The sequence below is a fragment of the Glycine max genome, chromosome 6 (assembly GCF_000004515.6).
Source record: "Glycine max cultivar Williams 82 chromosome 6, Glycine_max_v4.0, whole genome shotgun sequence".
Lineage (NCBI taxonomy): Eukaryota > Viridiplantae > Streptophyta > Magnoliopsida > Fabales > Fabaceae > Glycine > Glycine max.
This window is the reverse complement of record NC_038242.2, coordinates 3298543-3313246: the sequence shown is the minus strand read 5'-3', so window position 1 is coordinate 3313246 and position 14704 is coordinate 3298543. Positions and strand designations below refer to the sequence as shown.

The window sequence follows — 14704 nt, the reverse complement described above, 5'->3', positions numbered from 1 at the left end:
AGAAGCACATACGGTTACAATATAATTTATCTACATTGATTAATTTAATAAGTAATCTGATGAGTATACATACTTTTTTATTTCTAATAATTAGAATACTCAAAATGCGTTTTGCATATACAGTCACGATAAAAAAAGAAAACATCAAACATGTAATATGTTACGCCTTGTTTTTAATTACAATGAGCAAGCACTCTACAGAAGTACAAATTTCATACACGTATCATATCAGTGTCTGTGGGGGAAGTTTTTCTTCTAAAAAAGAAAAACAAAAAGAACATATAAAATGAAAAAAAAAAAAACAATTGTAAAAATCAAAATCGAAATAGAAAAAAAATGTAATAGGTAGTGCTGAATTTAAAGTAGTTAGCTAATGTCCAGGTCCTTTTTTGCTAGGTCCAGAAGCTAGTCTAAATGCCAAGCTGCGTTTTGAAACAGGAGTGCTTGAATTGTCAGAATTAGAAACAACAAAGGACTTTGTCGTCCATAGAGAAGAACCTGATCCTTTCAACTTTACACAATCAGAAGCTACCTTTGTTAACGCCACCTTCGATCGAAGAACTCGGCTACGCACCAAACATAGCTGCGATGACAACACGAGCATTATGGTAAACGCAATCCAAAGGCTCTTCATCGGCATCTTTGTCCACAAAAACAACCCTTTTGACAAATAATAATAATAATATTCCTTATTTTTAAGGGCCTCTTGGTATTTCTTGTATTTCAAAACTATTTGTGTCTTGGGCTAAATTAGGAGGCACTACTTGGTTTATATACAAAAAAAAAAAAATTCAGCTGAGGACGGTGAAGTGCTTTCCACGTGGATCCTTAAAAATTGCATTCTGATTTGACTTTAATTTAAGCATCTTGCGATATTTCTTCGAGTGACATCATTTGAAGAATTGTGGTGGCGCCCGTTTGGGGATATAAATATAATGGTTTCTCACTTGCGTATCCTTGCTTTGAAATTCTTCAATTGTTCCAATTTGACTTTATAATAAATACTACTAGTACTAATTACTCAAAAGTGATCAAGGTATGTGCTAGCTAGTCCATGTCGCAGCCCGCAAAGGATAATAATAAAAAAGATTGACAATGACAACGAAAGAATGCAAAGGGAAGGTAGGTTAGGTTAATTAGTGAAATCTCTAGTCTACGAGCTCGTGGTTTTGCTTTTGCATGTTTACGTTCAACCCATTAGTTTCACACGGGTTTTTGACTCGATATGTTGTTGTTTGTGTTGGCGATCTGTTACGCGGTGCATGCTGAGTCCGTATATCAATTTTTAAACATTTTGTGATCTTTTTGCATGTCGCCTAGTTAACAACTAAGAATTAATGTGTCCTTTGAAATTTATTGCATACCTGTCAATTAGGAAAAGAATGCTCGTTTTGTTTAAACTTTCTCCCCTTTTTCTGAGTTCAAGACGGTGGTTAATATGGGGCAGTGGCCCATCCTATCGAAAGCATGCGCATACAAACGATGTCCATGCTTCATAAGTTTCCCGTATATAACAAATTTCCATTCTTTATCTTAGTTTTTTGCTTGAACGCAAGGCATCTCACTCCAGAACTAGAGACTAATTCTGAATATATTGACATTTATTTAAAAATAACCTTTGTTAACAAATATAATTTTACATAAACTTATTTAAAGATTCATGAAATCCTAATCACTACTTGAAGAGATAAAGTTATCTTTCAATTACGCATTGTAATTAGTATTTTTTTTTTATCTTAGTTTAGTGACACATACTAGTGCTTTGACATAATGACATCTAAATTTTAGATGGGTTAAGTGACTAACGATAAACTGATTTAGAAAGAAAAAAACGCAAGGGCGTTTTTAAAATTAACCAATTGAGTTTCTAAATCAGTTCCTGTATAATTTTCTAGAAAATAATCATTTATTATAACTCAATCAATGTAGAAAATCATGTTCAGATTCTTATCTTCTTTTCCCCACTGCCCTGGACCCCATCTAATGCTGCATTTTGGTTTGCCCTTCTCCATCTCGCAGGTGCATCCGGTTTTTTGTTCTTTGTCTACTTAGCTGCTTATACAATAAGTTTTGATTACACCTTTTATATTTAGAAACAAAATTCCTCCAGTGCCGCAAAATTTGAAACAAAACCACTGCTCGGTACAAAGTAATCCCAACAAAAAATGACAAATTGGTTAGTTGAGCAATATTAGGCTTCTTGTGATCGATCATCAATCATACAGTATACACGTGTTTGAAACTTAGAGTAAAAGTTAATTTCATTCAAATTTCAACATTTGTATTACTTGGTCCAATTTTTTTTCCCATAATCTCTATCGAATTCCAGTTTGAAAAAGGCCCTGTCTTTTACATATATTTTCAAAATATGTTGCATGGTTACAAATGCTAGAAAATTTTAACCTGCCCCGCCAAAAAATGGGTGCAGCCACTTGCCTGTACGTCCTAGTCCTACACTAGTAATTGTTCACAAAAGAGCGATCTAAAATCCGCAAAGGCCTTCGAATTGTTTTATCAATTAACCATGTTATTTATGCAATCATTTGAGGAATATGTATACTGCGCCGAATTTTATTCTGATAAGATCATAATTGGATCGTTGTTAATTGGGAGCAATCACGTACACCTAACTACGTTCTTACCTCAGTTTTAATCTTTCTATGACTTTTAAAGGGTCCCAAAACATAATTCAGTAGTATACCCTTCACGTCACATAAAGGTCATGATGGATGATGCTCTTTTAAAGTATTAGCTGGCGAAGTGGAAAAGATCATTTAAATGGTTAATTTCATTTTTAAGTTGATAAGTAAAAGTGTTTTTTTAATTAATTATTTAATGAACTATGGTTATAATAAACCACTTTATTAATTTAATAAAAGTAAATCCAGTATTAATTACTTTGGAAAAAAAGTTATTTTTTTGCTCCTGAATTAGATTGTTCTGTTTTGAGGGGATGCAAGTAGCAATTAAAGACCAAGTCATCCTAAGTTATAATTTTGCACTTAAACCCTGGCTCAGGTAGTAACTTGGCAAAGATATACGGAGAAGAGATTGAGATTATCACGGAACAAATGTGTTAGATTCCAAAAATCTTGTTAGGTATACGGGCAATTCTTATCCAGTCCTTAGAAATAGAATAAAAATATTTCAATTATTTGCTCCTGAGATCGATATTTTTCTATATTTCCTAGAAGCTATTAAATAAGTTTTGCTTAAATTTACATGTTCTCTTGCTATGTTTGATGTGAGGAAAAGGGAGAAAAGATGAGGGAGATATTTTTGGAAGAAAATAAAGGGAAATTAAGGAAGCTAAAATCCCTTCCCTTAAATTTTTGTCACTACAGTCTTCACTAATATTGAAAGGATATTGAGGGAAAGGAAAATAATTTATAACTTTTAAAATGTATTGACTAAATTGTCTCAAGATTTTATTTCATACCATATTTTTTTTTATTAATACTTGTAAAGATATAATAATATAGCATTGATATTTTCTCTCATCTTTCCTTGTGAATCGAATAAGGTGATATTTAGATGTCAGTTCCGAAATAAGGAAATCTTTTCTTCCTCTTCTCTTCTTTTAAATCAAATCAAATAAGAAGACTTTTCCTTTCTTCTCCTCTATTAATTAAAATGAATTTTCCCCTCTTCTTTCCTTTGAACTTAACACATAATGCCTAAGATTTCACGGAAATTTTTTCATGAACCAAATTGTACACATACTTTATCTATTTACTGTGGATTAGTTATAAATAAACTACAATCTTAAGTGAGTTTTATTTGAAATGTTGAGGATTTGAATCTTAAAGTTGTTATTTTGATAGTTATTCCTCCATACTTTGATTAAATTTCTCCAATAAGTTCTTATAAGGGAAAAAAAAAGAAGTGAAATGAATCAAACTTTTGTTGTAAGCTAAAATTAACTAAATTATACACCTAAATTTTCAGAAAAGTTAAGTGAAAAAATTTCTTAAAAGTTTGAAATGAATAAATTGATTTTATCTAAGGAAAGAAATATAATTTATTTTACTTTTTTTATTTACTTCTATGTGCAGGTCTCTGTTCAAAAGTTTATATGAACAAGAATTTTATACGATGTAACCATTTCCAATTCATATACACGTGAACCTAATATTTAGCATTATAAAATAAAACATATTGTCTTTTTATAGTGTCTATGTCTAATGATGTCCTTGTGAACCATGAGGTGGACAAACAGGTTGTCATAATCTCTCGTGATATTTCGTTGCTTAACAGAAAGGGAACTGATGAAATTTTTAACACAATATATGATTCCTAATTTGTAGACCTAATCAACTAAGTGTTACATATTTCTAATTGCAATACATGCAATCTCGTGAGCTTCCTTTGATCAACAATTACTTTAGACTAAGTCTTCTGCCGTATATATAACATTCTCATTTAACTGACTAACAAAGCAGAAAACGTGGTAACACCAAAAATTATTATTAGAAAAGAGTTTTCAATATTGCATATTGATATATTTTTCAATATTGAACCAAAGATCTGATTAGAATCCTTGAAGCGGTAGGGAAGAACGCGCTCTCTTTCCATGTAATTGGGAAATTAGCAAGTCCCGAAAAGCCGTACCTAATCTGAGTGATAAATTATAATATCTATTAATTTGTACTATTATATCCATAATCCATTATCCCATGTTAATTATTCCTGCTAGATAAGCAGAGAAAGTAGAACATGATGTCATACATGAGATGCTTCATTTATCTCTCTCTCTATATATATATATATATATGATATATAATCCCCCAAGGAAGAGTAGGAACTACAAGACGCAAACATAATAACTAGAAATGAAACGTACCAGTCTCATGTTGTTCACCTTTCATGTACAACATACTCTCATGGTGATTCTTTTGCTCCTTATGATCTTACTTTGCTTCTCACCATGGCACGTTGAAGGCTCGAGGCCTTTACCGCATCAGCATTCACCTGCTTATTTGCCCTTCATTATGGCTCAAGCATACTCTGGTCCTAGTCAACGTGGAATGGGCCACAAACTAATTTCTTAAAATTAACAAAGGTTTTACGCTCTTCCGATATATGAACATTGTTTTGGATTCTCTGATGTCATTAGATTATTTCTTCATTTTGTTTTGCATCTTATCTTCCCGATTCATGTATGTATATGGTTGTTAATAAGTACATTGTCTTGATCAAGAACTTAATGAAAGCAACGTTAGTTTAATTAATCAGGATACTAATAGGAAATAGGAATATTAGGTAATTGTATGTCTTTTATTTGTGTGTCCTTTACCAGAGAGAATTGGGTAGCGAATTCAAGTATTAAATCATACATATTATTCAATCAATTCAATTAAATCCTTTTAATAATAATAGTATTCATGTAAAATGTTGCATTTAGACCATAGGATAAAGTGCAACCATGAAAAATCAGTCTATTTCTGCCATGATTGGAGTAAAAGGAAATAGGAATATTAGGTAATTGTATGTCCTTTATTTGTGTGTCCTTTGGTAGAGAGAATTGGATAGCGAATTCAAATATTAAATCATATATATTACTCGATCAACCAAATTAGATTCTCTTAATAATAATAATAGTATTCATGTGAAATATTACATTTAGACGCTAGGATAAAGAGCAACCATGGAAAATCAATCTATTTATGCCATGATTGGAGTAAAAGGGAATAAATGTGTTATGAGAACCTTGTTTGGCATGACTTTACAATGTGAGTGGTCTTTTTCCTCCATTAAAGAAAAAAAAAATGAAAAAAAATCAGATCTCTAAATTTCATATAACAAGATGTGAATTGGGTTTATATTTTGCTTGATAAACATTAAATAATTGGACTTTATAAAAGTTAACAAGAGAATTAGTACCGGCGCAAGAGTACGGGTTCCATCTCAATTATTGTACGGCTTCCAATTTTAAAGATATTCATCTTCTTACTAATATTTACTCCAATAACACCATTGGAGTGACATAAGTTTTCAAAAAATATCAACATGTAGTTTATTAGTAATATAGATGAGAGATGTGAAATTTATACATGATCTATCATGTTCATGATTGTTAATATTATCTTTTTTCTGTTAATAATAAATAAAAGTATACTGAAATTATTATTTTCAATCTTAAATAAAATTTAATTTACCCGAAACATGCTACATGTATGACATGCTTGCAGGCACATAAAAAAAAACTGATAATAATTCAAATGCGTGATTTTGATTTTTCAATAAATTCTTGTTTGAATTTAATGCATTGATTGTTTAATTTTTAAAATTTAACTTAGTCTCTCCGTCACTCCTCATGCGCACAAAACCTTAAAATTCTTAGGCTCCATTAAATAATTATATTTTTATGATAAAAATAATAATTTAAAAGGTTCAAGAAGAAAACAGTTTAATATTATATATATTGTATATTAACTTAAAAGAGGATCATACGTAGTTCATTTTTTTTGGTCCAAATATGTTGTTTAAAAAAACATAAGTTATTCTGTTTAAAAAACACATAAGCTATTTTTGTTTGGGTCCCGGCCAAAAGGTTTGAATCTTGGGTGGCCAGTCAGCCCTAATAATTCATTACAGAAAAATTATGATTGATAATATTATCATTATATTTATTTTAAATTATATTTATCGATATATTTTTTTAAGTAATTATTATAATATTATGTTTGTAATGATAAAAAAATGATAAACATTTATCTTAAAATTATGTTATTTTTAAATAAAATAAAATTTTAAATCTAACAAATTAATACAATAAAAACATATTAATATTTAGGTTAAATAAAAAATTATGACATTTTTGTTTAGTAATGATAATTTATTAACATTTTATTTCAATAGAACATACTAATATTTATGTCCAATATAAATCACTTACATTTTTCTCTAATAGAAAATATTGACATTTTTCTGTCTAATAAAAAATTATTGATAGTTACATTCAAAAATATTATCTTATTAACATTTTTATCTAATCTAGTCAGCATAACTACGTTGACAATTATTTCAGTAACAAATTTGTTCTCTTGTGTCATATAGTCTATTTTATTAACGATAATAGACGAAAATTAACTACCGAATATATTTGTCATACTTTTTACACTTTCACAAACTAAATTTTATATTTTCATATTTCAGGAATACATTTATCAATGAATTACATATTAAAATATAAAAATAAATATTTACCCAAAATAAAAATAACAACGGCATATTGGAAAGAACCCCCTAATCTTACCATTGATTCAATTAGGCAGCCTCGTGAAGTGAGTAAATGATTGTACGTAAGTAGTTCAATAATTGAAGGTAATTAATGGTTACAAGAAAAAAAACAGGGAATTTTATATAATGTTGTTATTATACATTTTAAATATTTTTTTATATATACATTTCGCACACTACTTCATAACTAGCAATTTTTTTTTATCTCTCAACCGTATAAAATTACTCTCTTTTTATCCTTATTTGTACATTTTATCTTCTTAATTTTTTTATTTCTTTCAGTTTACATTCTTTTATCTATACTTCTAATTAAATTTTAATAAACAATTTTAAAAGAAATTATCAATAATTAAAATGACCTTGTATTATAATTTAATTTTTTTCATATTTTTAAAATATAATTTATATATTGCTATGAAATATTTATTTATTATAAATTTTGATTATACAAAGATAAATATCTTATATAATGTATATCACTGTTCATTGTCTCCTGCTTTCAACTAGAGCGTGGTTTTATACTTTTATTACTTAAAAGCTAATTTGATATTTTTTTAATTAAAAGATAATTTTTTTGCAAAGTATAAGATAATATAGTAATATAATTGGGGAACAAAAGATAATTAAAGAGATCATTTATTTTTATTAAAAATAAAATTATTTTTTAGATTAAGAAAGATTGAAAAATTCTTAAACTAGTACATGTAATAAAATTGCTAATACATGTTAGCTAAACCCTAGTTAAATATAGGAAAAAAACTCACGCATGACATGAGTATACTAACTGTTTAAAGATTTAAAATAAATAAGTGACCTGATCAGTAAAGATCCAGTTGAAATGAATGCAATTGAGTAAATGCGAAAGAAGTTGTTTTCAAAAGCGATTCTCCAAATTTTGCTTCCAAGTTCCAACTTTTGTAGGGATTTGCGAACCATTGCTAACCTTTGTATGACGGTAAGCACATTCCTACTAACGTGGAGTTGGTCCTAACCACTTAATTTGCTGTTCTCTTTGTAGTGCCCAAAATAGTTTGAGACTGAATGAAGTGAAAGGACCTCAAAATTGCTCGAGTTATTCAACCAAACTAAAGTCTTTTTAAGAGTTTTTTTTTTTTTTTTTGTTTTCCAACGAGAACGTTCTTAGAAATTTTTCTTAACCTCTGATTATGTTCAATCTATCATCTTCAATATCCTTAATTATAAATTGAATATTTTTTAAAATAAAATATAATTTATATGTTAATATATATATATATATATTTTTAATAAAAATAATTTGTAATATAATTTATATATTTAGAATAATTTATTTATTATAAATTTTAGTTATATAAAACAAATACTTTTTTGTGCAATGCACTAGCTAAGAAATATACTTGTCTCAATATTTAGAGTAGTAGGTATTGTATTTAATATGTGCTGAAGTAACTTTTTATAGCTGTGTTTACTTAATTATCAAATTCTAGTTTCATTTATCAATAAGTCATTTGAGTGAGAAATGATAATCCCTTAAATAAGTTTAAATGATTAATTATTAACAAAATCTATAGATTTTCTAAAAAAAAGTATATAGATTTTCTATAAAAAAAAAGTCTATATATTTGTCGCACTTATAAACATGCTAACCCAATCTTTATTAAGAGAAATAAAACGATAAACTCAATCTCACTTATCTTAACATGACAAAAAGAAAATTTTGATTGGCTTGCATAGCGGTTTAAATTGATAAGTGGTAATTTTAAAAAAATATTAAAATGTGTTCTATGAATTAATCTACCAAATAAATACTTGAAACACCATATACTTTTGGTTGATTAATACTAGTAAATCCAAAACCACAATTAAGTCTTTGTGTATTATAATAAATATAATGTATACTTTTTAAAACAAAGAAAGAGAATCCAACATGTCAAAAAATGAGTTAGCTTAAGTTGAACTTGATTCGAAAATGAATTGGAAAGTCCACCCCAACTCACCTCCCATTTTACACGTTAAGCAATTCAAGATAATGGTTTTCTTTTTTTTTTTTGTCAAGCTAATGGTTTAAGTTTTTTTTACCATTCCCAATATGGTCTATTAGTGATAATCTCGTGCATATCTAAACCATGGGTTTCACTTTAGCATGTGAGGATGCAAATTTCGAACTCCATTGTGTGATAGCCATTTAATTAAAAAAGAACATCTTTGATTAGTTAGTGATGATTTTCTCCATATTAACCCTTACCAATAACGTCATGGAATGTGAGCAAACGATTGTCATTTACACATTCTATACAAACTATATTTCTTATTAGCAATATATCATGGTTTAAGTCTATAGCTTGACTTGAAGGCATTCTTGTTCTCACATGCAGGTCAGATTCTAAATTTATCATTCACATGATTTTTAACGGAGTTGAGGATACTCACCTGTTGTTCCCTTTGGTTGACAAAATTTGTAGCTTCATTAATCGCTCGTGGGCTTTGAAGTTCCAGCATGCGTTTAGAGAGGCCAGCCACTACATTGATTGACCAGCTAAAACTGGTAATAGAGAAGACATTCCACTTCAGATCTTGTTGTCTTGCCCTAACGAGCTTCAACATAAAGTTCTTGCATGCAAATGTTTTTGGCACATTCTTTTTAAGAATAAGTTAGTTCTAGTTTTCAGCTGGTTATTCTTTTTTCTATTTCCGATTATAAAAAAAATACAAACAAGATTTCAAGTTAATAAATCAAACTCCTATCTATTATGCATTGGTTGCTTTTAACCAATAACTTTATATCGGAAGAAGACAAATTGTTGTGGTCACACTATGATGGTTCTCGAGTTTGAGACAATGATTACGAATACGACAATATAATTATTGATTAGTTTAAAGTTACAATTGTTGGTCACAATGTGACGTCTCTATCCAGTGGCTCCTAAATTTGAGATGATGGTTGTTTCGAAGATGATAAAGATAATTATTGATTATTCTGTTATAATTAACTATTTGAAAAATGACAAGTAAGCATTCTTTATTTTTTACTATTTTTTCATACTCTAAACCATTTAAAACATTATTCATCTTAAGTCTGTCATGAAACTCAAATTAATTATTCGAAAAGCGAACACATAAGTAATTTAACAAATCATATTATGCACGATATAAATCATAGTTTAACGAACTTCATTGAATTTTTTGATAAGTTGAATTAAAAGTCGATTTTTATATTTTTAACTTTTTATTAATATTGGCCAAAAGTATAATTTTATTTGAATTAAATAAAATGATTATCACAACACAATATTTTTAAAAAATATTTAACATAATTACATTTTCAAAATTCAAACTCAACACTACTGATTAATCTATGCAACACTGCATCAATTAATATACCAACACGGTGATTTTTTAACCTCTAAACATCCTAAATACATCCATTAACAATTTAAAAAGATAACACTAGAAATAGAATTATTACACAGTTGAATTTGATATACACAAATACAAGCAAAGTGCGTCGTGTAAGGACAAGGAAAAACCCGTTATTCGCGGATGGCTTTTAAGTAGACATATGATCTGGTTATGAAGCAAAGCAACTTGTTTATAAAAGCATAGCGTAACGCCCCTGCTGAATTCGAGACGGTGGAAATTAATAAGCATAGAGAGAAAAAAAGATGCAATATCCTTAGTCCACACCCACCCACCGACCCCATTCCCCGGTAAGAATGAAGAGAAGGCGAATAGCAACATGAAGAGAGGGCCAAGGAGGATGAGGACAAAATGGTCCATCAAATAAAAGAATCCAAACGCATTGATTTCTCTCTTTGTCGTCTTCGAAAACCATCAAAAACAGGTGCACCCCCTAATGACCTTAACCTTTAGTTCACCTGCCCCATTACCCATCCTTGCATTGCTTTCCCATTTCCGTTACCGTTATCCTCACTTCTCTCTCTCTCAACCTCTTATTTATTTATTAACCCTTTATTCCACCCCTTTCCTCTCCCTTCATCAAGCACCCAACTTTCTGCCACCCCCACAAAAGGGTGCTTGCGTTTCTTTCTGTGATCTCAACCATGAAGCGTCCACTCACACCTTCAGCCAGCGGCATGAAGACTAACAAGAAAGCCAAGGCGATGGAAAATGACGAAGACGTGGAGGGGCTGGGGCGTTTCGACGACAACCTTCTGTTCGAGGTGTTGAAGCACGTGGACGCGCGGACGCTGGCGATGGCGGGATGCGTGAACAAACAGTGGCACAAAACTGCGCAAGACGAGAGGCTCTGGGAACTGATCTGCACAAAGCAGTGGGCAAACACAGGGTGCGGTGAGCAACAGCTGCGATCCGTGGTCCTCGCGCTCGGTGGCTTCCGTCGCCTCCACGCACTTTATCTCTTCCCTCTCTCCAAACCTCAACAACTACAACAACTAACATCATCTTCATCCTCTTCCTCTTCCTCCTCGGCCTGGGGCCCCACCGTACCGCAGATGATTCGATCGAAACCGCTACGTTTGGGGAAAGACGAGGTTCACCTCTCTCTTTCGCTCCTCTCTATTCGCTACTACGAGAAGATGAATTTCAATAACAGAACCACCAGATGATTGATCATTCTTCTTCCATAATCCATCCACCATCCGCGTGTTGTTTTTTGTTACTATTAATCAAACCTAATCTCGGATTTGGACTCTTTTTTTTCCTTAATTTGTGCGATTTATAGATTTCAGTTGCCAGATCTGCTTTTTATTCGGGCAATTAGTCTAAGCCGGACGTGTTCTGTAACTTGTATGTACTTTGATTTGATAAATATATAATAATATATATGAATTTTGGGATCTAATGTTATTTTGAATTGCTTGGAAGAAAGATTAGGGTTTGGACATGAGGGGATTAGAGAGTGTACCGAGTGAGAAATTGGGTGTGGTGGTGGGAATTGGCGGTCCAGGGAGTGTTTTTTTTCCTAAAGTGAACAAGGAGACAGATCTGAGGTTATATTGTTGTGTAATAAATGTCTGGTACTGCCTATGTTTTCTGGCTCTTACTTCGACCCAATGGGTAAAGAACACACGAATGAGTTTGAGACTTCCATTGGCTCCGCAAAAGCCAAATTTTTTCTTGAGCCAAGATATTTGTCGCAATGGGGATCCATATTATTTGTTTCGTGCACTGTACCATTTTTTATCTTGTAGTAGTATTAGATAGATCAGTGAACAGTGAACACAGACTGACTCTCTTGGACCAAGATAATGTTTTTTTCTCGTCCAGTTTTAGCAATTGCTCTTTTCGTTGATTTTTTTTCTTTCTTTAGAGGAGGGAAGGCATATGAAATTACACTATTAACATAAACTCCGCTCATAAACTTAATTATGATTGGGAAAATCAAGAATAATGATGAAACCGGTTTTCTCGGAAGAGTGCGAAATATTGGTCAACCAGTTAATAATAACAGCTACTGTGTTGCTTTCTCACTAGGCATGAACAGCACAAGCATTCCGTGTCTTAGTATAAGTTAACAAATATTTTCCTTCGTGGTAAAGTTTATTGGATTAGAAGAAATGAAGAATTAGACTCGTCCCAAATGGCTGGAACATCTCTATCACAGGTAATCCATCAAGCAATAAGAATGACCTTACAGCGTAGGCTGTGTTTGGTTGTCCTCTAAAAAGCCGTAGGGCATGATGCGAAGAAAAAAAAATGTGAAAGACTAAAAGGAAAATTTATTTTATGTTCTCTCAAACATCCTTAAGATTCTATTTTAGCGAAAAATTAAACATCGTTATATTCAATCGCACCGTAGATTCCATCAAAAAAATCGAGTCTACGGTACGAAAGTAAAAAATCTTCGCACCATGCGTGAGTTTGGTAAAATTAGCTAAATGTAATATGAACCGTAAGTTTTGTTATTAAAAAAAATCAAGGGTCAAGATTGGTTGAAGGCTACCGATTTAGGATGCGTGCATATTAAAAAATATTTTTCACAATATCCAGACCTTTTGCAGCCTCCGCTCCGGCAACTACAACCTCCTCTGTTGGGACACCCTCTCCACCTTCCAAAGCAAAAGGCTTTACAACAATGACATTGTTCTATTCAAGAATATTGCCCTTGAAGACTCCCAGGTTTGCGCCACCGTGGTCGGCATTGTGCCGGAGAACCAACACCGCGTTCGAATTGTCATTTAAGTCGAATAGGTTTGATTCCATTTCATTTGGGTCGAGCTTCTCTTGCGGAGTTTTGAAGGGTAGTGATCGGGTTCGGTGTTAGGGTTTTGGGTCTATAGCGTTATGACAAGAGGCAATAGGCAGCATGATACAAAACAATATGATGTAGAGCAACAACCAGATAAAGAAAAAGAAGAGAATCAAAGGCCCAAAAGGAAAACCAACAAACCTCACTACCTCAGGGATTTTGTGTAACAGACTAGGAGGTAGATTGCCGAGTTGGCAGTAAAGTAGTGACCTTCTAGGATAATTGTCGGCCAAATATTTCCTTTCTGTTAGAAATTGTTCCCTTGACTCCTTGTATTTGAATTCCTCTAAGGCATGCAGTGCCAAAATCCATTACAAATTTGTTAGAAAATTGCTTATATAAACACGAATGATGTATTCTAATGGATAAGCAGAAATAAAACTTTCATTTCTTACCTTTCTTCTAGAGGTACTTAGACCTCGAATGCTAGGATCTTTTCTATGATCATAACAGTCTATAGCCAAAAAAATGGAGAGTGAGTTTAGGAACATGTCTATGGTGAGTCTTGTGGTTGGGGAGTCACATGTTTGTGGGTTGAATTCAAATGGGTATTTGGTTTGTATAGGAAGTAACAACTTTGGTCAAATTGATGTTCTTGAAGGAGGTGCTTTGAAGTTTTTTGGTTTGGCGCTTGGGGATGAGCACACTTGATGTTCTCAGGATTGGTTGAAGGCTATTGTCGAAGATGAAGGTGAAAACCATCGCGAGGAGGGCAATGAAACCTCCGACTACATCTCCAATCTCCCGAACAAGTGGACTGGCTTTGGTGTTTCAATTTCTTAGCTTCGTCAAGCTGCAATATATTTTGAAATTACACCTCAATTCGGTTGTCATCATCAAATCCAGTCCATTCAATTTTTTTATTTATTAAATCCGATAGACCAAAATAACTATAACTATTTTTTGCAAACTCTCGCATGGTGTGAAAGATCTTTTGCTTTTGCACCGTAGACTCCATAAAAAACCCAAGCACACGCTTAGCAATTGAAAGTTGAAACACTAGATCAACAAAAAGGTTACACACTTGCACTTTATCAACCATCCACCAAAGGTGTCAAGTTAGGTAGATACTTCCACAAACATTATCTAGGAAAAGAAAAAGATCAAAGGCAGCCTAAAGGTCATCTGACACCATGTGTCATACACAATTTTAGTTTGTGATGTTTGATTTGTGTCAATAAAATTTTGTATATAAAATAAATGTAATGAAATCTTATATCATCGTGATCAATCTTATAAATTAGGTGTTACTTA

At 31.7% G+C, this 14704-nt stretch overlaps 1 protein-coding gene and 1 long non-coding RNA gene across 2 annotated transcripts; one reads left to right on the top strand and one right to left on the bottom strand.

Annotated features, from left to right (window-relative positions):
* Positions 1-4451: 4451 nt before the first annotated feature.
* On the bottom strand, positions 4452-5186 carry LOC121175038 (uncharacterized). Its single transcript, XR_005891939.1, has 2 exons — positions 4844-5186; positions 4452-4616 (listed from the first exon to the last, which is right to left on the bottom strand). It is a non-coding gene; the product is annotated as an uncharacterized lncRNA (long non-coding RNA).
* A 5619-nt stretch (positions 5187-10805) lies between these two features.
* LOC100801734 (F-box protein GID2) lies at positions 10806-12043 on the top strand. The gene has a single exon (XM_003525866.5). It carries the CDS (start codon positions 11283-11285, stop codon positions 11805-11807), a length of 525 nt encoding a protein of 174 aa, XP_003525914.1. The 5' UTR covers positions 10806-11282; the 3' UTR covers positions 11808-12043.
* Positions 12044-14704: the final 2661 nt, after the last annotated feature.

Bases quoted from the DNA above. Each gene is read 5' to 3' on its own strand.
- LOC100801734 (XM_003525866.5), top strand. From the start codon at position 11,283: ATGAAGCGTCCACTCACACCTTCAGCCAGCGGCATGAAGACTAACAAG.